General features: G+C 35.9%; 1 protein-coding gene across 5 annotated transcripts; it reads left to right on the top strand.

The window, feature by feature from the left end:
* Positions 1 to 57: 57 nt before the first annotated feature.
* On the top strand, positions 58 to 27,576 carry LOC139143732 (ankyrin-1-like). Of its 5 annotated transcripts, XM_070714268.1 has the most exons (21): positions 58 to 243; positions 1,597 to 1,678; positions 2,031 to 2,120; positions 2,923 to 3,030; positions 8,094 to 8,195; positions 9,099 to 9,200; positions 10,757 to 10,858; positions 11,816 to 11,914; positions 12,876 to 12,974; positions 13,227 to 13,337; positions 13,809 to 13,922; positions 14,358 to 14,462; positions 15,077 to 15,178; positions 17,325 to 17,423; positions 18,279 to 18,380; positions 20,234 to 20,332; positions 21,486 to 21,599; positions 23,064 to 23,162; positions 23,575 to 23,679; positions 24,363 to 24,609; positions 25,222 to 27,576. In XM_070714268.1, exons 2-21 carry the CDS (start codon positions 1,619 to 1,621, stop codon positions 25,281 to 25,283), a joined length of 2,121 nt encoding a protein of 706 aa, XP_070570369.1. In that variant the 5' UTR covers positions 58 to 243; positions 1,597 to 1,618; the 3' UTR covers positions 25,284 to 27,576. The 5 variants fall into 5 exon arrangements, with proteins under 5 accessions (XP_070570369.1, XP_070570373.1, XP_070570370.1 ...); XM_070714269.1 differs by lacking the exon at positions 9,099 to 9,200 and having other exon boundaries at positions 79 to 243; XM_070714270.1 differs by lacking the exon at positions 21,486 to 21,599 and having other exon boundaries at positions 79 to 243.

Genomic DNA, 27,576 nt, shown 5'->3' with positions numbered 1-27,576 from the left:
ATGTGGGGGCGCAACCCCATGAAAAATAGTTTGTACCGGTAGCCAAGGAAGCCGCCATTTGTAAATTCACAGACGATGACAAGTTGTGAATGTAGAAGTGTCTGCTATCTCGATTACCACAGCATCAAACTACGTTTTTGAAGAATACACCATAATGGAATATTTAGCGTTACACCTTTGATTAGAAAAAATCTGAAAGGTGTTCTGGACACGGTGGAATTATTTACGAAGCTAAACTAAGAGGTGAGAAGTACATTTTATTGCTTAAAGTTTTCGAAAACTTACGCGGTACTGCTCTTTGTGTTGTCATACTGCTGGTGACGACGGGTTGTAGTGAAAGTCTCTCACACCGCGCCAGGGCTGCAGCGTAACACTGTAGTGCTAGTGGTTCGATATGTATCAAAAGTGCACAGTCGACTGCTGCGGAGTGATGTTGTCTTTTCGAAAACATGTCCTTTACAATTTACGGTTGTATGATCACAATGTAAACACTCCGGAAAACATGTACATGTTTGTGATATCATGGAGGAAGTGGAGGTAAAAAAAGACTACACATTAGGAGGGGACAGTCGTCTGTTACGATATTCTACAGTCTGACAGTACAACAAAACCGTAGCTTTCTCATCCTATGTGCTTTTCTTGGAACACATCCCTTGTCGACATCGGAAACAACCTCGATTGAAGTATACATAATCATTACAGCGAGGGCACGACTTATCGGAACACCAAATTAGGTAATTACCCAGCAACTTAGCTGAGCACTTTGCAATTTGACCTGGCATTTACCTAAACAAGAGTCTGTTTTATTGTCTGAAGACTGATAAGATATTCACCAAACTCAGCAGGCAGCTCCCACTGAGTAAACTGATATGCCTACACAGGAACAACCCATTTTCAACTGGCATCTAGTTCATGGGAAAATTGTGAAAAGGGAGAATAAATATAATGATGTAACACAATCTATTGTACTAATTTTGTGTCCTGGGCCTGAACCTGACAGGTTTTGCCTCTGTATGTTATTTTGGAATTGAAAAATCGCAGCATCCCTTGTAAATCTAGAGTTACAAAACTTGTCAAATTTACCACCTTCCATGAGTCCACCACTGACGTTGATGGAACAGTCCATTTTTATCATATGACTGGATGGTTGCTCTGACAGTCGCAGTCAGTCTTTCTTCAATGACTGGATGGTTGCTCTGACAGTCAGTGTTTCTTCAATGTATGTAATTGTGATTAAAAAAGTGGTAATAACATGCATATATACAAAAACAGGACACAAAATGACAGCGGCAAATCATGTTTTACACTTTACAACATTTTATTCCGGCCCTTCAAAACTCTCCCATCAACTACATGCAGCTGCCGGTCAAAAATGTTTTTTCCAGTGTAGGCATATCAGTTTACTCAGTGGAGGAGCTGCCTGCTGAGTTTGGTGGATATCTTATCAGTCTTCAGACCATAAAACAGACTCTTGTTTAGGTAAATGTCAGGTCAAATAGCAAAGTACTCAGCCAAGTTGCTGGGTAATTACCTAATTTGGTGTTCCGATAACTCGTGCGCCAAGTGTAAAGTTACATAATAAATTGTTTCTACCAGGTTTCATCTTAGTTGTGCAGCGATGGCAAGTCGTCGCCGCCCACCTCAGCACCGCCCGGCAAGCGCCGACAAATTTTCAAGGGTAAGTCGAACTTCACATTGCGGCTGATCGACCATGCAGCAGAAACCCATTCTGGTTTTCCCGTCACGAGTGTAGGTCCGAAAGTATTCGTAGCGGAGCACACGGCTGACACGGCCGAGAAGTTCAAGATACGGTAGTTTTAATTTTATGAACACAAGCTGAGCCCATTGACCTGACGCGACGTCTGCGGTTTTTCGCATTCATGCTTTTCGTTCAGGTTGTTTTCTCGAAGTTGGAGTTGTAATTTATTTTCTGTGTTTTTTAGTCGTAGTTTTTAGGTACAAAGTCTGGTAACTGTAATTTGATTTATCTGGAAAAAAGACCATATTTTTTTCTCTGGATTTATTTGCAGGAACTCTGGCAGGCTGCAGTATCAAAGGATGCCAACCTTGTGCACAAACTTATACAAAGGCATGCAAATATGAAAGTAGTATCAGAAAATGTAAGTAAATGCATTCCATCGTTATCAAGGTTTTGTATCCGTGTATTTATCAGAAAATCAACAATTAGTTCACAAAATGTCCACCCCGCACCCTAACTTGTTGTGCACTAACTTTGGAATATCGGTTATTCTGGAGGCAAAGAAAGCTACTATATCTGCATTCCTCTCAAATTCGGAATTTTTGGGAAAACTCCAAAATATAACAGTGTGCACGCAACATTTGCTGACGGAAATTCATACATCTTTATTGCTTCAGTTTACAGTTGTATCCTTCAACATGTGATGTTTATAGTTTGAATCAGAACAGCAGTCAGAACAGAGTACTCAAAATCTTGTCAAAATTTTTAGACAACTATTTTTTTTTGCATATATGTTAAAACTTTGACCTCATAAAAATGAGTTCTATTTGACATGCCACTGTAGATTGTCATCTTTTACCAAAGATATTTTACATACATAGGTGTCAGAGTAAGCAAAGGAAATTTGAAGAAATTCATAAATATATCGACTCAAAAAGTTCAGAGATTTTAAAAGTTTGAGAGCACATTAACCTGCAGTTTCTTCAGTGTCAAAAGATAGTAAGAAGTAATAGTATTCATGTCTGCCACCAAGTAATTTAAACTAAATTACATGTACACACTAGTGAAAGTGATCATTTCCAGGGTACTGTGTTCAAGGAAACCATTCTGTCAAGGGCTCGGCTAATATTGTATAAAATTGAAGAGTTGGTACATTCAGCAATAACCCCAACAGACAAAATATGTGTCTGCTAAAAAATTTATTTTTTCTTTCTCTTATTTAGGGTTATGATTATTGTACACCTCTGCATTGGGCTGCTGGAGAAGGTAACATGGACATTGTGAGATTATTGTTGAAAAGTGGTGCCAACATTAATGCAAGAACTTCAGAGGTGATTTTTTTACAGTTAGATAAAATTTGCCAAAAACTGCCAGGACTTGAGTAACATGTATTATTACATATGTACCACAGTTTACTTGCATCGAAGCGCGCGCGTACTACCGGTATTTGCACTGCAGTGCAAATACCAAAAACATTTTCCATACCTGCATGCAAATGAATAGAACAGCGCGTGATCCTTGTCTTTCAATGTGTGTCGCGTAAACTATTTAAAATGTGTTCGCTGTGTTTTTAGTTCCTTTGTTTTCTCGATAAAATAAACAGGGGGAAACATATGTAATAATAACAGAACCCCATGGCGAGCGAGCAAGCTTGTCGTACATGGGGTATTTGCTCTCGTGTTTGCGTTGAATCCGGCTGTCCTTTCACTCGCTGCGCTCGAGAAAGCACCATCGCCGGATCCCCCGCAAACACTCGTGCAAATACCGCTGGTACGGCGCGCTTGCACTCTCTCGCCATGGGGTTCTGTCATTTCACAATATATATCATTGGGTTTTGAGATATTTCATCCGTCAAGGAATACATCAGGTAGTGTAAGTGTAATATTACTAACATGATAAAATGTGTATTACCATTAACATTAAACTGCTATTGCTGGCAGTATAAGTTTACATCATATCATTGTCTAATCACCTTCAATTAACCCTTTGACTGCTGTAATTTTTCCCACCAAAATTTTAGTGCAACATTTTACAAAATTTCTATTAATTTTTCTGTAATTTTTTGATAATTTTGGACCAAATGGATATCATTTAAAAAGGTTGTCTAGATATGAAAAGATTTGTCTGGGTTATATTTATTAAAAGTGACAAAAACTGACTTCAGCACTCAAAGGGTTAAATGAAACCCAGGCTTTCATAAAATTTGGTATAAGATGTTATCATTTCTAATACTAGTATAAAACTTTCACATAAGTAAAAATATATTTGCTTAAATCACAGATGTTTGAAAAATAGCAGTTCCAAATGATGTATAAAGGTTCTAATTCAGAATATCATTTATGTTTTCACACCGTGATGAAAATAATTTGAATCAAATCTTGGTGAAAATACTCTATTGAGTTTGCTTGAGTAAGGTTCATTTGAGGGCAGGGGGTTGATTAACTATTTTTATAACATCGTTAATTCTTAATGATATCAACAATCAAAACAATCATTAAAGTACATTTATGATAATTCTTGCACAAAAATGAAAAATCACAGATGTAGGATTATTTCATATTGTACAGGCAGTGAGCCATTTGTGTCTGAGTTACGAATATAAAAATAAATGGGTTCTCTTATGCAATATATTTTTTCATTATGAGGAGGTAAATAGATTGTATACACTCCTGTGACATTTCAAGTAATGCAAATAGAAGTGTTGACATTTCTATTAACTCTTCAGCAGCTGAACTTACCCACAATATCACACAACAATGGATGTATGGCTAGCATTTCTTAGATGCTGTAGTACTGAATCAAATCCAATCAGACTGTTGCCATAGCAGAGATCAGCAATGCAGTCGTGTTAATCTTGCCTAACTAATCCTACGTCGTCACTGACGCCTACCTATTCAAGTGTCATTTTGAAAACACCCTATTTACATGCCTTTTTGCATTGTTGTGGAGGTCAACTACTGTAAATGTCCTTTTCTGTCTTATTCTACTTTTGATTGAAGTTAGTTGCTTAGCAACCAATAGATGGCTTTTATATCTACCCAAAAACATTTTTAATGTCTCTTTTTTTAAGACTCAACTATCCATTAGCAGTAATTGCATTTTCAATTTAGCCAACACTTTTAAGGTGACACATGGGTGAAATTGGTTTTAATAATTTCATTTGAGACGATATGACATACTGGTGAAATTAGTGGCCATAATTTCATTTTAGATTATGTGACGTATTGGTGAAATTTGTTGCCATAATTTCATCGGAGACTATGAAGATAGAAAAGTTGACATCTTAGTTTGTGAAAACAAAAGTGCCTGTAGTTTGAGGATACTGTACTTTCCTTCCCTGGTATATGTACCGGCACAAGTTATTATTGTATCATATGCAAATGAATATTAATTACTGTAAATGTAGTGTTGAATTACAAATGATCAGCATACTATTTCACACCAGTCTGGTGATTGTGTATGAAACACTCTATATTTTAGGAAAATTCATCACGTAAAAATACTAAACTGACTTAAACTTCATCTAGGAATTTTCATTCAGTTGTGAAAATGATGTCACATCAAATGTCATAGTTTCAGATTGTGATTTGTAGGTCCCAAGGTCCACTTTCACTCTGTGGTAATAAATTGAATTATCTTCCATTTAATCCAATAAAACACAGAGGGAAATATTCTATCACATTTGTGAACCTAGCTTCTTCGCCAAATACCATAAAAATTCGTTTTTTGACTTTGAAAGCTAACATGAGAAACCAACTCATTTAGCTTCCACTTTTATCTTACTATACCATTGCTGGAGAAAATTAGCAGCACAACTTTCCGTTTCACTGAAAGGCAGTAGCATATATTTGTGTCTTGCGATGAATGTACGTGCGAATAACCTAACTTTAACTGCTGATTTCAAATTACAGTGTAAATTAATCCCGTAAACCTATTTTCATCCAGTTTGAAATGGAAATTCTTAAAAATCTGACGACTGTCAGATTACTTCAAGTCGATACATTCTGACATGTGCACATACCTAGAAATTCATGAGATATGTAAAAGGGCCAAGTAATTCATATTTATTTTAGCTATCAAAGAAGCTTAGATACTGAATGTTTGAGCTACTTGTGAACAACTCTTGCTGTCATCAGATCTGACAACAACATTGATTTCACTGACAGAATATTTTAAGCTAAAACGTCTTCCACATCAGATTCATGTGTTACAGTTAAAGTGTATATACAGAATTAATGTAGAATCTGAAAACATGTTACCTAAATCATTTTCTTAAAAGAATGATTATTCTGTTGTTGGCTCGGTGTCAAGTCAGTGGCTTCCTATTTTTACTTTTGTGCTCTGATATGAATATATTGAGATATTGTATCATTTTGACCAGTTTAACTTTGAACAAAGGGCCCAGGGTTCATCATGTTCCTGCTACAGAAAAAAACTGTGTTACTTTTAATAGGGTAGTATTTTGACAGTTGTTTCAAATTTCACTGTTGTTGGCATCCCAGAAATTTTGTGAGTACAAATGATTCAAACACAATCAGATATGGGATTTCCCTGTGGATTTAATGGATCATATGCAATTAAATTTGAGCGTGAGATGTTAAAAATTAATAAAAGCTTTAGGCCAGTTTCCAAAATAACATTTCTTTTATTTTACATGTCTTAAAATTGATAATACACATTAGTTTTGGTATGTTTAAACAATAACATTGTTGAATAAGTAAATCTCTTTATATGTACCTAGGTGTCAACTTTAACGTGTCGCCCATGATTCCATGTAAACAGGTCTACAATCACCATGGGTAACAATGGCTTTGGGCCAACCATTCTGATGAAAGGGTTAAAAGTGTGATTTTGTGAATATATTAAAAGCAAGGCCAAGCAGAAGGATATTTTTGTCTCCTGTAAAGTGAGCTACATGTATCCAAGTTTTAAACCTTTACAACAAGCATTTTTTTACACAAAAATCAAATCCCACCTACAATTTAAATTTATTGAAAACTTGGATATTTTGCAGGCTGTAACACCTGTAGATATCTCATTTCCAGAGACTTTATCATTGCAAACAAAATAACTATTACACATTTCTTTATTTTACTCTCATCATATTTGAAGTTTCCAACGTGATATTATTTGTATCTTGCCACCATTTTCAAGGCGGCTTGTTTTGGCATCGAACACTGTAATTTCTCATGAAGGGGTGGGAATCTTTTATGATTTAATACGCTTATGATAGCGTTCTGCTACACTTCAGGATAAGCTCAACTGTTGAACCTTCATACATTCCTAAGTTAAGGTACTATGCACCTCGAAAGTGAAAGATTTAAACTTTTGCTCAAACTTCCTCAAGGAATCTTTCAACAATTCTCTTTCAAAATGAAGAATAAATATGGGGGGGGGGGGGGGGGGGGGGTGTCACCATGCAAATTTTGGTACTGGAGACACAAATTACCCACTGAAGATTTACTGATATTTTGAAATTCAAAATGGCCGCCATCCCTGTGTTAACTCTATAGAGTAAATATAAAATTTCTGATTTTGAAAAAACTAAGACAGTAAAAAGTTTTCTTTAAAATGAACCCCAACAAGAGGTATATCAGAAAAAAAATAGTAAAAGTTTTAGAGTCTGAATGTCTGTCCCCGGGGCGCGTTCTACCTTAAGTCTGGTAACCTTAAATCCTGTGACATGAACTAAGATATTTTACTGAGGGAAAGAGATGAAAAAGTTAATTGAGAATTAATGACACATGAATTTCAAACGTTTGTCATACATCAACTTTAGTGTTGCACTGAGCCAGGATGCGCCCTTGTGACAATGCCCCCAAAACGGAACCCGTTGTCTCGCATACTGTGGGTCACCTTGGGCGAGCTCATGAATCAACTGTGTTCAAAGGGTGTAGTCTGCAAGTAATATCTGTTACTGATGATTACCTTTGTTTTGCATGATTATTTTAGGCTTATATTTATGTACTTTCAGAGCTCTGATGAAAAGTAATTAAACGCTGCACTTGACATCATAACTTGCTTGTAGTCCTACTAAGCTCTAATTGGCAGCAGTATGGTATATTGCTACAATTGCCTGAAATTCAGGCATGGCAACGCAGTAGCTTGAATTTTGTTCTGTGAAACTAATTTGTTACAAAATAATACAAATTTGATTAGCAACTGATGCATGTTGTCCCAATATGTACAAAATATCTCCAAATATATAGGTAGTGGGACACAGTGCCCCTGGTTTAAAATTCTAGCTGCAACACTGCAACTTCATGAGCTGACTCAAAAGTTTAAAAATGTTTGTTTATTTCAGACTGCAAGACTCTGTAATGTTGTTGAAATTAAATGTAGCGTAACATTAAATGAAAATTGACTTCACTTTGTAACCATATTATTTTTACAGACTGGTTTAACACCTCTACACCAAGCAGCTATCAGTGGCCACAGTGAAACTATAGAATTCCTTCTTTTGAATGGTGCTGTGATTGAAGCAAAGGACAAGAAGGTGAGATTTCTTTCACCCTGTATTGATAAAGCTGCTGTTTTCATCCACCTTTCCACCCAGATACACTTGGTCTGTAAAAGTAATTTTGTAGTTAATGCAATCTAGGTGTATGAGAACAAGTGAATGAACAGAGAAAATGTTCATGGTTTCTATCATCAGAGAAAAAGAAAGACGACAAATTTGATAATACCCATAGTGGATGGCATGGTAAGATTGCAACATTGATATATTACTGTACATGAAACGCACCATCATTTATTTTGAATGCATGATGTGTTTTTCAAATTTAAGCAGTAAAAAGCATTTATTTTGTGTAGCATCAGTCACAAGTACCACAGTGCTTTGTAAGTTTCTTGATTTTACAGGTGAAGATCATACCACATTTATGCATTTTATTTTACAGACCATAAAGTATTATCCAAGGGGTGGGAAATAATTCCACAATATTTTCCACTTTATCATTTTGCTCCCGTTCAGTTTGCTCGTGCCATCTTTTGCACCTGACAGATGTGGGTGAAACTTTGGCAAACTTTTCATGCAAGAAAATAGCTTTCCCTAGTTTTGTTTCAGAAAAAAATATTATTCCAAGCAATCTACGACACACTAAGCCAGCCTATAGGTTTAACCTGTGTCCATGTTTACCATTATGCTTTCACAAAACCCAACCGGCACTTTTGAAATTTGTTCAGAAATGGTACAATTAATTCATTTGCACAAAACAAACCTGCACTATTGAATATACTCACCCACCCCATACAACCTGTGCAGTGTTCTGACAAAAACCTTGCACACCATATTTTCACACTTCTTACTGTTACATCATCTGGAAGAGTCCATTCAGCAAATAGGTATAAACTATGATGTCACCATAAATCTGATCCTGTTGTATTTTATTTTGCACAGTATTTTTACTCCCCTCTACTCTGGTCTGCATTCAACGGTCACCATAGAGCAATTAGGACATTGCTTAAACATGGCGCTAACATTGACATTTGCGATAACAAGGTAAAGGGCCCTCTTACCAGAGTGCCTGCCATCCTATCTAGCATTTTAATACTCCTGAATCTAACCTTGTAATAACCTTGCTCTTCAAGGAACTTACCACTTTATTTGTATATAATTCATCAAGCAAGAAATTTTATCTGGGGTCTTTTGTGATTTATGACTTTAATATTTGATCACCTCTCAGCAAAGTTACTAATTAGTGTTTTGGTTCCGGAAGACGTGCTAGTAAATATTTCCAGGGATCCCAAGTATGTGAAAAAGGGAATGTATAAGGCATTGTAGAAGGATTACTGTGCAGGAAGTCCTGGAATAAGTTACCTGTGTTGTTGACCCCTTGAAAGTCACTCTAGTTAAAACATTTCAAAATGTTAGGTAAAATTTTACAATTTTGAACCATAGCTAAAGTACGAGTCAGCATGGAAGAAAATGATTCCATTAAAAAAGTGGATAAGTTCCTGAATGTCATAAATGTGTGCAATCTTTCCAATAACTATCTCATATTCTAACATAATCTTGCACCTTTTCTTGCTTTTATCCTCCATGATAATGCTTTACACCGTACCTTTATCAATGAAAATCACACCATCAAAATTTCTTTCAAATGTGTGCAACATTTTTCATCAACTGTGTGGAGAAGCAAATTGATTACAGAACTTCACTTTTTAGAAGTTAATATTTTTTACTAATAATTGAATGTGGTGCAAATAATTGGCAATGGGAGTTGTTGTACCGTATTCCAGAAATAGAGCTTTGCAATATTTCTTTTGCGATTTTAAACTTAAATTTATCATTTGTCTGGGCAAATATTTCTGGAATTCTTGATTGAGGTAATCATGCTATAACATGTCAGACATCATTTCTCTGCAAATATTCCAAAGGTTTTAGTTACTTATGGCAATTTTTCTAGAAATATTATGACAGTGTTGATAACCATAACAAGAACTAATTCTGAAAATACTAATTCTTCTTTTCAAACCAGAGTTTAACAAAGTTGAAGTTTAGCAATATTTTGTCAATTTCTGGGCCAAAAGGTCTGAAAAGTGGTTAAAACAAATTCAGTTTAGAAATAATTCTGCATCAGTAAAATTCTAAATTTCTACCTAGGCACCTCCCACATGTACATGTACTATAATGTTTTAAAACTATTTTCAAGGTTTCTTCTAGCTGTGGTTTACTCTTTCCAGTATAAATACATATATACATGTACATTTTAACTCTAATTTTTCTGGCACTGTGGCATAGAAATGCAACTGCAGCTTGCAAAGATGTTGTTTTGGTGACTTTGCCAGTTTTCTCACTGACTCGTATGTTTATTCTAATTGTGTGTTTTTAGCATCATTGAATATTAATGGATTGGCACCTTATTTGTGCATGCTTTTGTGTTTTCTCCCCTTTAAGTGCATGTTTTCTACCAGTAAACAGTCCATTTCTGTTCACATTTTCACCTCATGTTTGCTGTGACATTATGTTAACAAAATCTATAAATTATAAAAAGGAACATTTGAATGGTGTGATTTGTTGATAATTTTGGAGATTGCAAATTTTGATTTCCCCAGGATGGCCAGACAGCTCTTCATCTAGCTGCATCACAGGGTCATCGAAATGCTGTTGAAATCCTTATCGAGAATGGAGCTGATGTTGGTGCCAAGGACACTGAGGTGAGAGTTTTAACAGTCCGGATGTTGATTCAGATGAGAATTTGCCTGCACATGTTTCTACTCATCTGAAATCTACTTATCTTTACTTCTGATTAGCATCTGTAAACTGTATATTCCAACCGGTAGTTTGAGTATTTTGCAAAACCGTACATTTGATCTCATTTTACTGTCTAAAACCACAGTTGTGATGTAGGGCAGTGTATGCTGTTTCTTTCACAATATACATTCCCAGATGTCAACAAATCCTGTTCGGACATGGATCACCAGAAATGATGCTGATCTAGTAGCCACACTAAATTCCATTTCTTTATTGTGGTAAACTTCTGATATACATAATACAGGGACACATCATTCATCTGAGCTAGAACATATGGTCAGTCAGATCTTTACAAAGATTACTGAGAGATTCTCATCAGAATACCCAAGTACACACAGTATGATTTACCCATCATTATATCATACCAGTATATTGATGGCACAAATACAGTGATCTGATTGGTTGAGACGCGAAAAGAACCGTGGTATTGGCGATATACTACGACTTGCATACGCGCGAGCGCTCAGCTTGAGCAAAAATCTGTTTTTGTCGTTCCTTGCCAGGATTTAAATATACTGTTATGATATAATAGCATTAAATCACACCCAGCAACGGTATACCACTTGATTTTGACCACTCCATATATGCACTCGCTATCGCTCGTGCATATAGGTCGTGAACTGGTCAAAATCTCGTGGTATATTGCTTAAATATTTCATAGCTATGATGAAATCTGTTGAATATTCAATAGATTGGCATCAGATGAACATTTACAGCAGCTGAATTTGTAATTAATCCTTCCTGTACTGAAAACTGTATTGAACTCTGATTTGATAACATTCTGTCATGTGATCAAAAAGATAAATGGTTGTTTTCTATTATTAAAAAATTACAAGTACTGGTATGTTTGTCTTTGCTAGACGAAATCAACACCACTTCATGCGGCTGCAGCCAATGGACAGACAGAATCAGCACATTTGTTATTACAGTATGAAGCTGATATAAATGCCCAGAACAAGGTAAATTCACCAAAATTTTGCAATTCTGCAATGTTACATTCACATCTTAAAGGGATATAGTCGTCGGAACTGCGCCTGTGCGAGTTTCTTGTTCACAAACAATGTATTTCGTGCACGATATCAAGATGCACCTCATCATCATAACTGCAACATTTAAATTTTACGATGATAGATTATGACAGACATGTTTTAACTTTCATCAATCACCATTGTGCCTTGGACACATTGTTGCCATGGGTCGTATGGGTCCCATACGACCTTTGAGCGCAGTTCCGACGACTATATCCCTTTAATAGAGAATGTTATTTTGTGAAAGTTGAAATCATGAGGCTGCTGAAACTGAATCCTATCTTTTATGGAACTCTGTGTACATTGAACATGTTTCCAATTCAACTTTCATCAAGGATGCATGTGGAATTTTATTTACCAATCATAACAAATGAACACCTAATTTTCCACTTCTTTAACTCTTTGAGTGCCAAAGTCTATTTTTGTCACCATTATAAAATGTAATCCCGACAATTTTCTTTTCAGACTTTTTCAAAATTTTGATCAAACACTGTTGGCAATTAAAAGTGATGTTCATTTGCTCCAAAATTGTTAAAACATTTACGAAAAAATTCATAAAAATTTAAAAGATTTTAAAAGATTTTGCAAAAATATTTTCATGGAAAAATTTACAGCACACAAGGGTTAAACAAAGCATGTTCATCTGCCCAAACTGAACCACAGATTCTGCTAATTCAGGGCGCTGACCCTCTTTACTCTTGCAAAAGTTGCCCACCTAACAAACAAAATTCTCCACCTACTGACTTGAGGAAAGTCGCCAGCCAAGAAACCACGATGCCCTTACCATTTTCTGTAAAAGATTGTTTTCTGTCCAAATTGAGTAATACTTTTGAAAAAACTATCGTTTAGTTGTATGCCTAACATGTCAATGTCTTTTTTGTGCCAATGACAGAGTGGAAACACAGCATTACATTCAGCAGCATGGTTTGGACACCCTGATGTTGTACACCTATTTATCTCCTATGAAGCAAAGTTGAACATAGAAAATAAGGTGAGTATAAGCAATGTTTCAAAGTGTAAAAAAGAGGATTTCTTGTGATGTTTCAGAATGCGTTTGTAGATAACCAGAGATAACCCTATTTTGATTTTCAAAATAGTGTTTCAACTTTCATTTGTAAATTTTTAGGCCAAGTTTCTCAGTTTTATGTGAAATATCAACACTATACTTCATTATCGAACAGTTTTCAAAAAACAAATTTGAGGCATAGTGTTCTTGACATTATTGTTAATTTTGTGTTGGCAGTTTGGTAGGATTCCAGTGGAGACAGCCAGGGAATCTACCCAGTACCGAGGCAAATCAAAAACTCTGAGAGCTGAAATCATCAAAATGCTGGAATCTGCAGACAAAATACTGGTAAGAAAGTAATGAAAGTCAGCATGTGTTTTGTCAGAATTACAAGACAGCAAGTCCCACAATCTGTGGGACAAGAAAAAAGTTCTGTTCAAAAAAGTGAGATATTGTGCACCTATGTTGAGTAAGATGTCTACAAAAAGTATACATTTTGTAGACCCCCATCATACTGTAGAATGAATCTATATACATTTATGTATGTTGCATTATCGGTGTTTCACCATGGATAATGTGACAACCATTTGACACACTTTTTGTAATCTCTTGTATACTCATACCTATCTTATGTCACCAAGTTCTGGTAAGGAAATACTTGAATGAACAATGCATGATTGATACATTGAACATATTGTTCTTACTTGAAGGCTTAAATGATCGAAGTCAGACATCAAGTGTTTTGTAAACTACATGTAATTACAAGCCTACATATTTTGAATTATTTACACAATGTTACTTTCCAATGAATTGTTACAGAAACTACATGAGGCGACAATGAAAGGTGATGTTTCTGGTGTCAAGGAGTTCAGTACTGACATCAAAGAAGGCATCAATGTCATGGTTGAAGTTGACTATGACAACACCAGTGAGGTATGTGTAAACCAGTTTGAGCCGGTTTGATCCTGTCCTTGGAAATCAACCTCTTTGACATGCTTGACACTGGGCCCATGGACACTGCAGGACTGTGACAAGTTGATATTATCTTAGGGTGTAATTTTGTATTTTTTCATCAAGAAAGGTACCCTCAGAAAGCACTGATTAATAGCACAAGGAAGATAGCCTGAGTGTTTGCTGTTTTTTACTTTGAAATGTTATACACTGAATGGTGGTTTCTTCACTTTTTGCCTGTTGTATTGAGTCAAGATATGCAATGGATGTAGCAGCAATAATACCTACATGATATCTTGGCATAATGATGAGTATATATATAAAATGAAATCGTTACATATTACTTCACAGTTCATGATCACAAATTAATAGCTTGCAAGCTGCATACTGATGGTATTTTTACATAATTTGATTTAGGGTGACAAATGTAGTCCAATCCATGAGGCTGCTGAGAGAGGAGATGCTGCCGTCATTCAAGTTTTATTGGATAACGGAGCGGATGTCAACATCAAAACACCAGAGGTTGGTTTTCGTACAAAAATTTTCAAATAACATAGGTACATTAGATGAAATGATGTATTGTGTGTGTGTGATACAAGGAGAAAAGTGAGGGGAAGAAATGTGTGAATATAGTACAGAAATGATGGGATTACTAGTTCAACTCTAGCATCTTACTTAATAGTCAGGTGTAGATTTTTTGTAGTTGTGGTGTATGAATGATGATCTGTATGCAAAATGTTTCTGTTCAGGAATAAACGTGCAACATAGCTTCTGTTACCAGTTGAAGGAAAGTTTGGGCATCTTCATGAGTTACAAAAAGACATACCATATATGGCAGTATAGGGATGAATGAATAGTTCCAGCCCTGCCTTGTGTAGAGGTAGGACTGCTTTACATGTAACAGAGGTTATGATTATTCAACTTTCCCAACTAGGATTGTGTATAGTGGAAAGCCCTGTAACTGTATACGGGACTGGTGTAATACTCATAATTTATTGCATTTAAGGAACAGACACAGAGTAGATGTCAAACCAAATGGGAAGTTACAAGAGACCACACCATGCTTATAATCAGTGGCCTTTAGATTTGATTATTTGATTGAATCCATTAACTGTATTAGTTTATCTATCTTTCAGTGGGGATACACAGCCTTACACAGAGCTGCACAGTATGCACACAATGAAGCTCTTGATGTCCTGCTCAGAAATAATGCAGATACTGAAGCCAGGGATTTTAAAGTAAGTTGTTTTTCTCAAAGCAATCTTTTCCTTGGCAGATTCTCATCATTTTTTCACTCATACTATATGTTGGGTAATCAATGGGATGTACCAACCATGTCATTTCTTACTGTGTGCAAACTGACAAAAACATCAACATGATCTCTCAGAATGTCCCTTGGATGATTATATTTGATCAAATACCATAAGTATTATTAGAGCTGTTAAAAACTTTGAGTGTAGTAATTTTTCCATCCGGAAATGTTGTGCAACATTTTATCAATTTTTATGATTTTTTTTCTGTAATTGTTTTGTTAATTTTGGACCAGAGGGACATAATTTTCATTGACTTCATTTTTATCAAAATTGTGAGAAAAATCTGAAAATAAATTGTCTGGATCATAGACCTTAAAAACGGAAGGACAGGCAACTGCCAGAAAAGACAAAGAAACTTGCGTGTTTACCCGTACGATCTGGGTTATAATCCTCTGCGCAGTTATGTAAACGCAAAACACGTCACGTGATGACACAGTGACGTCTTGGCAGCACTGGAGCTACACAGAAGACGCTATACCTGTGCTGTCGAGTCAAGTCGCGTTCTGTTCCGGGGTCTAGTTCACGTTGTTTTCAAGCATTGTATTACCCATTGATTTTTACAGACAATTTTGCTACCATTTTCGACAGATGAGTCACTATTAGGTATATTTATTGTTGTTGTTTTTGTAATTCCCGTCAATTCATGATCGAGTCGGCAAAGTTAATTTTGCAATCTAATCATTGTACACCCCTGATAACTCTTCCGTTTATTTCTGATTCATGTGTAATGCTGTAAACTTTCTTTTACTTCATTATGTACTTCTTGCACTTCGGCACTGTAGTATTTTTAAAAACTCGTGCGTCTTCAGCCCGATCGGCCATTGTTGTTTACGAAGCGACTTCATGTTTCAACTGAAAATTTCATACCCTGTCATATTTCTCTGCTGTAATGATAATGCATGTCAATGATAGTAAACGTTTCAACGTTAGGTATTTCGTCAACTGACTAGTATTTTGCGGGGCAAATCATGTTTACATTGTAAAACTTGTACCAAATTCACCAAATTTGTACCAAATTCACGTGCAGTCATCTCCAGCTCGATCGGCCATCATGATTGCTGTTGATGGACGATCTTTTTGTGCGTTTCAACTAAGTAATTTTTTTACCCTCTTAATAATGCATGACAGTGCTAATGTACCGTTTCTACGTGTCTTATTTCGTGGATTGACTAGTATTTTTTGGAGGAAGTCATGCGTACATTTGTAAAACTAGGACTATTCACGCGTCTCCGACTCAGTCGGCATTGTTTACAACACGACATTTTGTGCGTTTCCTCTGAGTAATTTTTCGTACCGTCTCATGTTTCTCTGTTGTAATAATAATGCATGACAGTGCTAACGTACGTTTCTACGTGTCTTATTTCGTGGTTTGAACTAGTATTTTTAGGAGGAAGTCATACGTACATTTGTAAAACTAGGACTAAATTCACGCGTCACCGACTCAATCGGCCATTGTTGTTTACAACACGACATTTTGTGCGTTTCCTCTGAGTAATTTTTCTTGCCGTCTCATGTTTCTCTGTTGTAATAATAATGCATGACAGTGCTAATGTACGTTTCTACGTGTCTTATTCGTGGTTTGAACTAGTATTTTTGGGAGGAAGTCATACGTACATTTGTAAAACTAGGACTAAATTCACGCGTCTCCGACTCAATCGGCTATTGTTGTTTACAACACGACACTTTGAAATTAGACGCGAAAGCTTGAGCATGCGCTGATCGCAATGTTGTAGTGATTAACATAATCTCGCGTCTGACAAGCCTCTCAAATCAACGGGAATTTCCGTGAGCTTGCGATACGAGAGATAAACAGTTACGTTTGTTTATGTTAATGAGTGTTCAAGTTTTTCACGGATTATAACCAGGATTACATGAAAGAAAAATAGCTAGTTGCCTGTCCTTCCGTTTTAAGGTCTATGTCTGGATCTGAAAAAAAAAAATTGTCTGCCTTATATTTTATAAAGGCAACAAAATTGATTACAACATTACCACATGTGGATAAGTTTTGGGGCTTTGGCTGTTAGTGTTCTAGCACATCAGTGAGTTTCACTTCATTTCTTCCAATTTACAGCATGGTGTGACAGCTCTACATCTGGCAGCCGTGGCAGACCACACGGAAACAGTGGATTTACTCTATAAACATGATGCTTTCCTGGATGCACAGGACAAGGTATGTCTTTAAAGCTGTTAAAATATCAGGACAAAGTTTTGTCGTATGATCATACAAAATCATAGGCAGTGTTCATGAATTTCTGACCTGATATAATTTTGTAGCATTCTATTACGCATTAGGCTTTAAAACTGCTTCTGATATTAGATTATATATTAATGACTTTTTTGATTCACCGGTGTTGTGAAAAATGATTTTCAAGCCAAGTTTATCCATTTTGATGGATGTTTATGGGCATACCGTCCTAATCACAAAGAATAAAAGATTTTGTGAACATTTTTAGAACTAATTTGCATAGTACTGTCATTCTGTTATCACTTAAACATTTTTGAAAATAACAGACTAGTCAGTTTCTGTGAATATCAGAATGAAAAAATGTCATGAAATACATGTTGCTGTACCTCAGATGGTAGAACCTTATGTTTAATGCACCTCAGGGACAGATATTCAGACTCTTTTAAACTTTTACAATTCTTTTCTGATCTACCTCCTTGTAGGGGCTCATTTTAAAGCTCTTGGTGTAGGAACAATTTTCACCATCTTAGTTCTTCGAAAATCAAAAATTTTATTTTTCCACAGACCTAACACAGGGATGACGGCAATTTTGAATTTCAAATGTCAGTAAATCCTTGGTAATTTGTTTCTCTAGTACCAAAATTTGCAAATTGACCCCAATTTTCATTCATGATTTTGAAAGAGAATGGTTGAAAGTTTCATTGAGGAAAAGTTGAGCAAAAGTTAAAGTCTTTCACTTATTAGGCGCATACTACCTCTAAGAAGTTTCGGAGTTTCAAATATGAATGTGGTGCAAGTATTGTATATTCATTTATTTTTATGATTTTTTTCCTTTTGCAGCTTGGATATTCTCCATTGCACAGAGCAGCAGGCAATGGTCATATCAGAACAGTCAAATTATTGTTAAAGCATGGGGCTGATGTAGAAGTCATCAATAGCATCGTAAGTTATGATGATCTTTGGTAAACACTATTTATCTTTAGTAGTCTGAATTTTTTAGAAATTTTGAACCCATGAACAGAAGTCACATAACTGTCTGTTCAGACAATTTAGAATTAGAATTGTGAATGAAATGTTTAAAATTTGTTTTATGAATTACACATTTCCACTTACACAAGACAGGAAAAAAAAGAATTAAAGCAAGTGTTATAAAAGGGTACAGTGTTTCATCTAGGCTGCGCGATTGCGCGATTCCCCCTCTTTGGCGTGCTGTGCGCCGCCAATTGTACGTAGAAGGGGCGACCCATCGCGCACTGCACTGAGCTAGCTGGCTGGAATGGCATATCAAATATCATGGGTGTCACACTTCGGATATGACCCGTTATCGGCACCTGTTGATACTTTGGCAACAGGCATTGTATAGTGTAGCAAGAACATTTACATGAAAGGGACTAATTTTAGTTCGATTTTGATACTTTTTGTACTTTCCGTACACTGATTTAGCATATGAAAGCCTTTCAGCCCATTGAGAGTTACGTTAACAAAAGTTCATTGCCCTAGCTATATAAGGTTTTGTGTCTCATAATATCTCTGTACGATCGAGAAAAGGAGACAAACTGAAGTTTTTGTGCATAGTATGAATGTCCATAACACTATGCAAATAATTCTGGTAGCAAAAATTGACACGGAAATTGGACTTTTCTGTTACAGAAACGTGTTCAGTTCAGTGAATGGTATGGCATTGGCACTTTGACGGGATTGCATGCATGCAATGACACAAGCAAACTGTAGTGTCAATGGGCCCGGTTTTTGAATTCAGTGAACAAAAATTGACTTGTTTTTCTGGCAAATAAACCCTAAAGTTAACTGTTGGTGACAACCAACCTTTCTTTTTGTTATTTTCCCACTGTAAAATGACTGACAAAAAAGCAATTGGAGCGAATCTGACATCGAGAAACTCCACATTCAAACACGGCATGGCAGACAGACTAATCTGACCTCCTAAGTTGTTCCTTTAAACTCTACTGAGTCTGCGCACAAGACTACAAGACCAGCTAGGTCACTAGAAAAATACAGCTAACAGGTTTGTATAGGGCAATCATGATCCAAATTACAGTGGTTAGGGATGATATAAGCACAGTAAAAACGTGACAAACAAGTATATTTTTTTCAGAAGATAGAAAAACATTCCTTTATAACTACTAAAGATTTTTTCTTGCTTTGTGTAAGTACACACAGTTCAGTTAAAAATGAAAAAATTCCCTTGAAGGTACATGCGCAGTGGAAATGGCTAGCTGTTGTTATTATGTTTGAATGTACTTTTAAGCCACAAGAAAGCAAACATACAGAATATGTACAAACAAACATACAGAATATTGTAGCATACAAAATACGCTACTATTTTTCCAGGAATATTAATGCTTATGAATATTAATGAGCCGCCCGCCACTCGTCTAAGCTCTACATACATTCACAACAGAGATACTCCAATTTCTTGACTTTTAAAAAAATCTTATAGAGGATGGTGTTTGCAGCCAGCAGCTTGGATTGTGTAAGCAGGTGATTTATGGCTTGTAGTATGTGTATCACAAGTGACATCACTGCAACATTAAAACTAATGTGTAAAGTCGTGATCATATGTTTCAGTTAATCCCCCCCAAAATTTTAAAATCCCCCTCAAAAATTCCTGCAGAGGGGACCAGTCCCCCCTTGGTTGTAGCATCCTAGATGAAACACTGAAGGTAAGAAAACCCAGTCAATATGGTATGAATGACTTTTGGCAGTCCTGATCCTGAAATGGACAAACTTTGGCAGAGCAATTTCTATTACAGAGCACTGTATGTTTTGTATTTCAGCATGAACACACACCACTTCATGTTGCTATCATACATAACCATGAAGAGGTAGCAGAAGAACTGATCAAATACCATGCCAGAATAGATGCCCAGAATTTGGTATGTTTATGTTTCGTTATAAACCATACATCAAGGTAAATACAGTCCACGAGTGTATCTCGAGGAATAATGATATTTAGCGTTTCCCGTCCATATTTGACATAAACCTCATCCATTGATTTTCTCTCTTGTAGCAGTCCGCCAAATTTCAAAACTCTCTGCTCTTTAAACAAGTATGCAGGTGCATCCAAACAATTCCTTAGTTTCATCATTTTCCACCTGTGCTGTTAAAAGGATTTAATAATTCTTGCCCCTGGAATCACTCGGGAAAATATGTGCGCACTGCACAATGCACAGAAATAATCAGCGAACACCTAAATGCTGATTTTGTTGCTTTTTAATTCACGATTTGCAATTGCCACAATTTCTTTGATACTAACTACGCCGATGAAGATCAGCCCTACACAGAGCAGGTGAAAAGATATCACGGTTAGTTGCAAACGTTTTGCCAGCATGTTAAACTCTGTTTGCAGCAATAAGAAAAAAAGACGGTCATTTTCTGTAGCTCGATTGACTTTACATTTTTTGTTATGACATACCATACACAACATTTTATGTGATTTCACAGGAAAAAGAATTGATCTTTACTTTAGTGTGAAAGAAAGTAGAAAAGTTCTACACAAAATGCAAAGATGACAAAAATTTGTGACAATAAACTATGCGACTTTGAATCCAAAATGTTGTTGCGGATTTCTCCATACCCAGATGAACAGTTAAACAGCATTTGATTGCCAATTTCAAACTTCAAATCCTACGGTATATACATGTACACAGGTAACACCCAGCAAGCTGTGTTCATGTAGGTTCATGGTTAGGATTATGCAAAGTTACAATATTACCATGGAAATCTCCTGTCCATTGGTGAGGACTCATATTCAACCATTGATCTATTTCAATCAAAGAGAGCGGTATTTTTGTCTATAATGGAATATGGCAAGCAAATTGTGGTTCAAAGACAAAGATAATTTAATCATTGATAGCATGACTGTATCAAGATCTTGAATTTCTAACAATTTTATGATATCTGCACCACAGTGAATTACTAAAACTTCTCACAATTTTAATCCAGCCCATCACTATCATAGTTACCATCATGGATATCATAATCATGAACACCATCATCAACATCCACTAACAACTTCTCACTTTTCAGGACGGTAACACAATTCTGCATCTGGCAGCAGCACATGGGTGCTGCAATTTTGCGGAGAAGTTAGTTTTAGACATTTTCCCAAATCACATTAGGTACACCGACATTAAAAACAAGGTCAGGAAGTTTTTGCACGTCTGTGTAATTCTGCTGTGCTGTGCTGTGAAATTACGTTGGCGTTTTTGCTGTTTTTTAACTCTGTCTGTTGGTTTGTTTAATAGCTTACATGTGTTTTGAATTTGCATGTTAATTACGCAGCTATATTTGCCAATTAATTTTTCACCTGCAAGCAAAAAAACCAGTTGTGCATGCTAATGATGCTGCAATTTGTTTGAAAATTCCCTGCAAGTTGATAAAAGTTAGCTGAAATAGCTGAAATATCTTCGAGAACTATACTCATACACCCAACCCCTAAAAACGCCATATTCAACATTGCTTTTTTAATAAGCAGGTGACTATATATATATATATATATATATATACAGTCAAACACATCTCTAGTGAGTTAGCAGTGAACAGACATAAACACATAAATATAGGAATAAATGTTGTAACTGGTAAATGTGACATGGGCACCGTACATCTCTACCTGATGGTTTCGTAAACATCATAGAATTCAAAAGAAATACCTGATATTTGTAAAGATACAGTCACACCATTTTTCTCTAAAAAATTCAAAGGCTGCATGTCCTGTTTGTCACTGTATTGTGAGAATTCTGTTTTATCACTCATCATGGAGGAAAATTGCTTTTTTGTATAATTATATAATTACAGGTAATTTTAATGTGTTGTTCTGTCTTGTTGTTTGCAGTGTTTTTTGATAGTTTCTCATCTTAGCCCTGTCTGTATTTCCGTACCACAATGTAACTTAAAATTTACTTTGAAGTAAATACTGTAGATATACAAGCAATTGAGATATGTCAGTTACACTGAATCTGTGGTTGCTGCTTTCATTAAAGTAAATAGTTATATTATGTACAGCAAATATTGAATTTGCTGAAGTCGGCTACTTTGAGTGAATGAGGAATGTAAACTTGATGTCCCAAGTATACACAAAACTGATTTGCAATAGCCGAACTATCATGATTGGACAGGATATTGATTAAATTACAGGGGCAGTCAACAAAGCTGTTTGGCAATAAAGGCATTCCCACATGACAGATGGGCAGCCATTGTTTTCTCTGTACCAGTTGGTGCCAACTTTGCGGGGAAAAGCAGTCCATCGTCAAGTCAGTAACTCAGCACTCAACTTGGCAAAAGCCAAGTAAGCAGCAAGCAGAGTAGGATTCGATTGATCATGGAAGGACAAAATATGTGGTTGGGTGGAGGCAGTGGGAAACCTTTGTAATAGGGAGTGGACCGGTAGGGGGTTTGCCTTGTGGGCTGAGGGAAGCATATGTGGGCGGGAGGAGAATATTTTTTTTTCAAATCAAGGTAGTAGAAGTATGGTAGTTGTTGACAGCTCTCACTTTCCCCGTCAGACTTTTGATTTCGTTCAGAAAACTGTAGAATTGTATACTTACATCACCGTGTCAACATATCTTGAGTGTCTGACATTGAACATATTTAATTTGTATACAGGATGGAGACACTCCTCTCCACTTGGCAGCCATGTTTGGATATGTCAAGATTCTGAGGCTACTTGTCTTGTATGGATGTCAGTTGGACGTCAGGAATAATGTTAGTATACATTATCTTTATTGTACCTTGCAAAAACTTGTTTCAGTAAAACTAAGTCACTGAGCTTGACTCTTTTACAAACCTTCAGGGGATTAGGTCAGTCTAATTAATGAAAATAATTTGTATTTGTGCATATAAATCAGAACCATCTGTTTTAAGATGTCTAGCTATTACCAAAGCATCAAGATTAACCCTTTTGCCACCAGCTTTGGCATGATCCCATTGTTTGCAATAGGGTTGGTTAACCGATAATACATTTCTAGTTTGTCGCTTTGACACTTCTGTTATCATGTACTCACAAAACAGATCTATGTGGCTCTAACCCAAATAAAAGACACATATTGAGATCATGTTTGAAGTTATTTAATAAGGCAGTGTATTTCCTTGATGCTATTATCTAATCTTTGTTCAGGATGGAGCGACTGCTCGAAAGCTAGTGAGAGCTTCTCCACAGTACAAGAACAAAACAGAGAGAAGTCAAGCACTGAAGATAATAGATGCTGCAACCACAGCTCAGGTAGGTCGTTTAGTCAAAAATGGAATGTAGGGCACCACTGTTGTAATTCTATATTTTACTTTAACTTTGCATAAAAATGATCAGGTATATGACTAGTGTAATCACCAATCACCTCTTTCACAAATAAAGTTTGAGACAATTTCCCAGACGATGGGCCAATAGGGTTCAGTGGTTATTATCCAACAGTGAGTTGCTTGCTGTACGAACCAAATTTTCAATGCAGGATATGTTACATGTATCTGTACTTGTGTCCATCCGTGTCTATCCTATGTCATTCTTGTTTTGGCAAAGATCGGTCTGGATACAACCACACTTTTGTCTATGACCTGGTTACAAGGTTACTTCTATTGCACAAGATGTACATCACTGTCGGTGGTTAAACCTGTTTCATTTATTCCTTTTGTTGCAGTTTGACGCAAAGTAAAAGCAATTATTTTGTATGACTCTAACAAACTTCTGAAGGCAGCACTTTTCATGTGAGAGTCAGTATCCCTCATTGTAAACCACCTATGCATGTAGTACAGCCAACTGTCAGTGAAAGTTACATTTTCTAAACGTCAAAGCAACATATGTAATTTAAAAAGTAAGAACAACACACAATGAATGGAAAAAACTGTACGCATAGGACAAATTTATGTTTTGCTAATTGCAAACACATTTCTTTTTTTCTACATCTTTTTCAGCCTGAAATTCTCACAGCAGCCTTCCTGGTGGTTGCAGAAAAGTACCACAAGAAGTGGATAACCCTGGCTAAAAGGCTGGACATCTTGAATTTTCAGATCAAAATGATCTCAGAAAAGAATCCTGAAGATACCAAAAAACAGTGCTATGAAATGCTGGTACTCTGGAGCCTGAAGAATTTCTACGACAACGACCTGTTTCAGAAGTTGCTCAGAATTCTCCGCAGCTGGAGGTGTCAAAAGCTAGTCAGTAAGTGTGTCCTTTGTCATGAAGCAATCATTAAAAGTAACCACAAGTTTTCTGAATTCAATGAAACATGCATAAAAATGATAAAACAAGAGCTGATCACTGTAAACTCTAACAAAATCTTATCTTAAAATGATACCATTTTCTCTGGCTTCAACATATGCCTGAAGAGAGTATGTACGTTGTGAAGATGATTTGGTTATTTCCTTTGTGAAATCTGTTCATGTTGACAAGATGCATATCATAGGTGATTTGCCATCATTTAAACCCATTGTAAACAAACAACCTTCAGTACCTTGGTATGATGATGCTTTATATGACACTTTTCTTTCACATAATTTAATGTAGTCAACATATGATCCAGTATTTATTATCCTAATGTCCTTCACAGGTTGTTATATCTAAAATTTCTTTTTGCCTCCTCCTATATCGATATTTAATGTATTGTAACAAATTTAAAGCCTTAATGATCACATTTGCTTGTCAGTGCCTTAATTTTGTAACCCAGATGCCATATAAATATGAGTGTCTGACTGGTATATGATGTTGGAGGTGGTTGTACTTTCTCTTCAGTTTCAAGATGTAAAGCCATATATGTTTAATTTCATTCCACAGATCAAGTCATTGTGAAATACCATGAAAGAATGCACACTGTCTTCAAGAAACACAAAGTTTGAAAACAACTTTGACGAGTGTTGATACAATTCTCTGGCTATGCAATCAATGAAATGGAGAAAAATACGGAAGACAGGAATTTCTCACATAATCAAAGTAATATATCCCAAAGTAATAGTAATCATATATTTACAAGAAATGGGTGGTTAATACTTTCATTGTATATAACATTTTATCAATTTTTCAGCCAATTTGCATATCATTTTGAGTGTGTTTCTTAAAATCTTTTTCAGTCTCAGCTTTAACTTTTAGAGATTGAATGGTTTTTGTTTCATTAATGTGACTTAAGTATACTCCAAGCTTTATCACAATTTTCTGATAAGTTTATTGTACCTTTAATTTACGCCAATCTCCCACCCAAGGATTACCTCATTAATTTGCATGTCAAAAATTGAGCAAAAACTTTCAATCGATCACTCAAATGCAGAGTAGTGGCAAATTTATGTACATATATAATTACATGGATGTATGAAACATCTTTCATCTTCAGACACAACCTGGTTAAAATTTACTTTCCTTGAAATATCAATCACTGTGTTTTGCTGGAAAGTTTTCAAGCTGACTTGGGCCTGCCATGGTGTATAGGTGTAACGGATGACTACATTGACCACCCAATTTCTGTAACTTCATGAAATTTAGTATGGCGTTGAGAACTTATTTAACCCTCAGTCAATATTGTGGATAGTAGAAGACTTGTTACAGAAAACACGATTGGAACTAATTTGGGATAATTGGATGGTGAAGGAAAGTCGATTTAATCTATGAATGTAAACCCATCTGCTTTTCTTTTTATATTACACACTTGTTTTTATGAGTAATTTGTAATATTGCAACATTCAACTATATGGCACCTAACACTTTTGAGAAATTTGAAAAATATGAAAATCCAATTATCCCAAATTAGTTCCAATCATGTTAGAAATAGCCTCTTACATCAAGCAGCCAAATTCTGTGCTGAGTTCTACCCATACCGGTAAGTTTAATTGAGCAGTCAAGCCGTAGTGTTGTAATGGTTATTTTGCATAACCGCAGCACTCTCTTTGTCAATTTTTACCAACTTTACCCCTAAAATTGTTTTGTGTGTAGTATTTTGTTTGTCATTATATGTATATATAGGCAAGAAAAGAAATTTACCGAAAAGATAACTATTTTTTAAACTGATATATGAATACAAGGGTTGACAAAAGAAGAGTTTTATATTTTGGAATTTGTAAAATACATTTTACATTACAGTTACACATGTAAATGATATTTTTTTTATGACAGAAATTCTTGTAATATGTAGATTTCTCATGATTTCAAATTATCAGCAGGTGATTTTATGCCTGGTCATACTAGTAAGCAATGAAAGCATGGCTTAGTTAAGTGCAGCTCTTTAGTAGCAACCATTCATTTGTTAAGGTCCTTCAAACAGAACCAAATTTATGTTCTAAGCTCTTTGTCTATATAGTTTTAATGATACATTCAATATCTGAGAGAAAGGGCATGATCATTTGCAATTGTTGAAACATGTACATTCTGATAGTCTAGCATTCACAGTATAAGCTTACAAGTAGGCAAATTTTCCTCATGGAGTATCATGGTCATGATGAAACTCATACTTCATGCTGTTTTACCACACTGTGTGCCTGTAATCAATAGCTCTGTCTAATGGGAGCAATGTCTTGCACTGTCAAGGAACAAGCACTTTATGTTGAAGGGAAAGAGAGTCACTGAACTGGGATGTACCCACAGTCCCTTCACAAACTGTGACGTAACATTCCTCTGTCCTCAGTAAATGCACACTACTTGTCGTCTTTCTCAGTCCAATTGAGCCAAAACCCCCTGGGATGAAAGCGTACAGTTTTTCCAGGTTTTTCATCAATCATATAGATAAAGCAATTCATTTTGTACACAGTGGATATATACATAGATGCATAAAAATTTACACAAATTACAGAACTTCTTTACATTCCAACTTTAATCCGATTTTTTATCTGAATAGAATGTGAACTTCTGAGAAGCTGTCTTCTTGATCATTTTGGTAATATTTACTTCAACTGAACCATTTGTACTAATCCGATTTTCATTTAAGTTCAAGGTATAAGCTTAGCTTCAGGAAATGTCAAGTTTTTGCAACACAAGACACTCTCCGTCCATAACCCAGAGGTGCAATTTCCTTGACTGTATAATAAATATAACCCTTTCACCCCATATCACTGTATAGTGGTCAAACTTCGCCATAAAGATAAATTGTTTCAATGCATTCCTGTTTTCAAAAGTAGAAACTCATAATAAAATATCAATATTACAATA

The sequence above is a fragment of the Ptychodera flava genome, chromosome 11 (assembly GCF_041260155.1).
Source record: "Ptychodera flava strain L36383 chromosome 11, AS_Pfla_20210202, whole genome shotgun sequence".
NCBI lineage: Eukaryota > Metazoa > Hemichordata > Enteropneusta > Ptychoderidae > Ptychodera > Ptychodera flava.
Note: the sequence above shows the minus strand (reverse complement) of the source record. Positions and strands in the feature narration are given on the sequence as shown.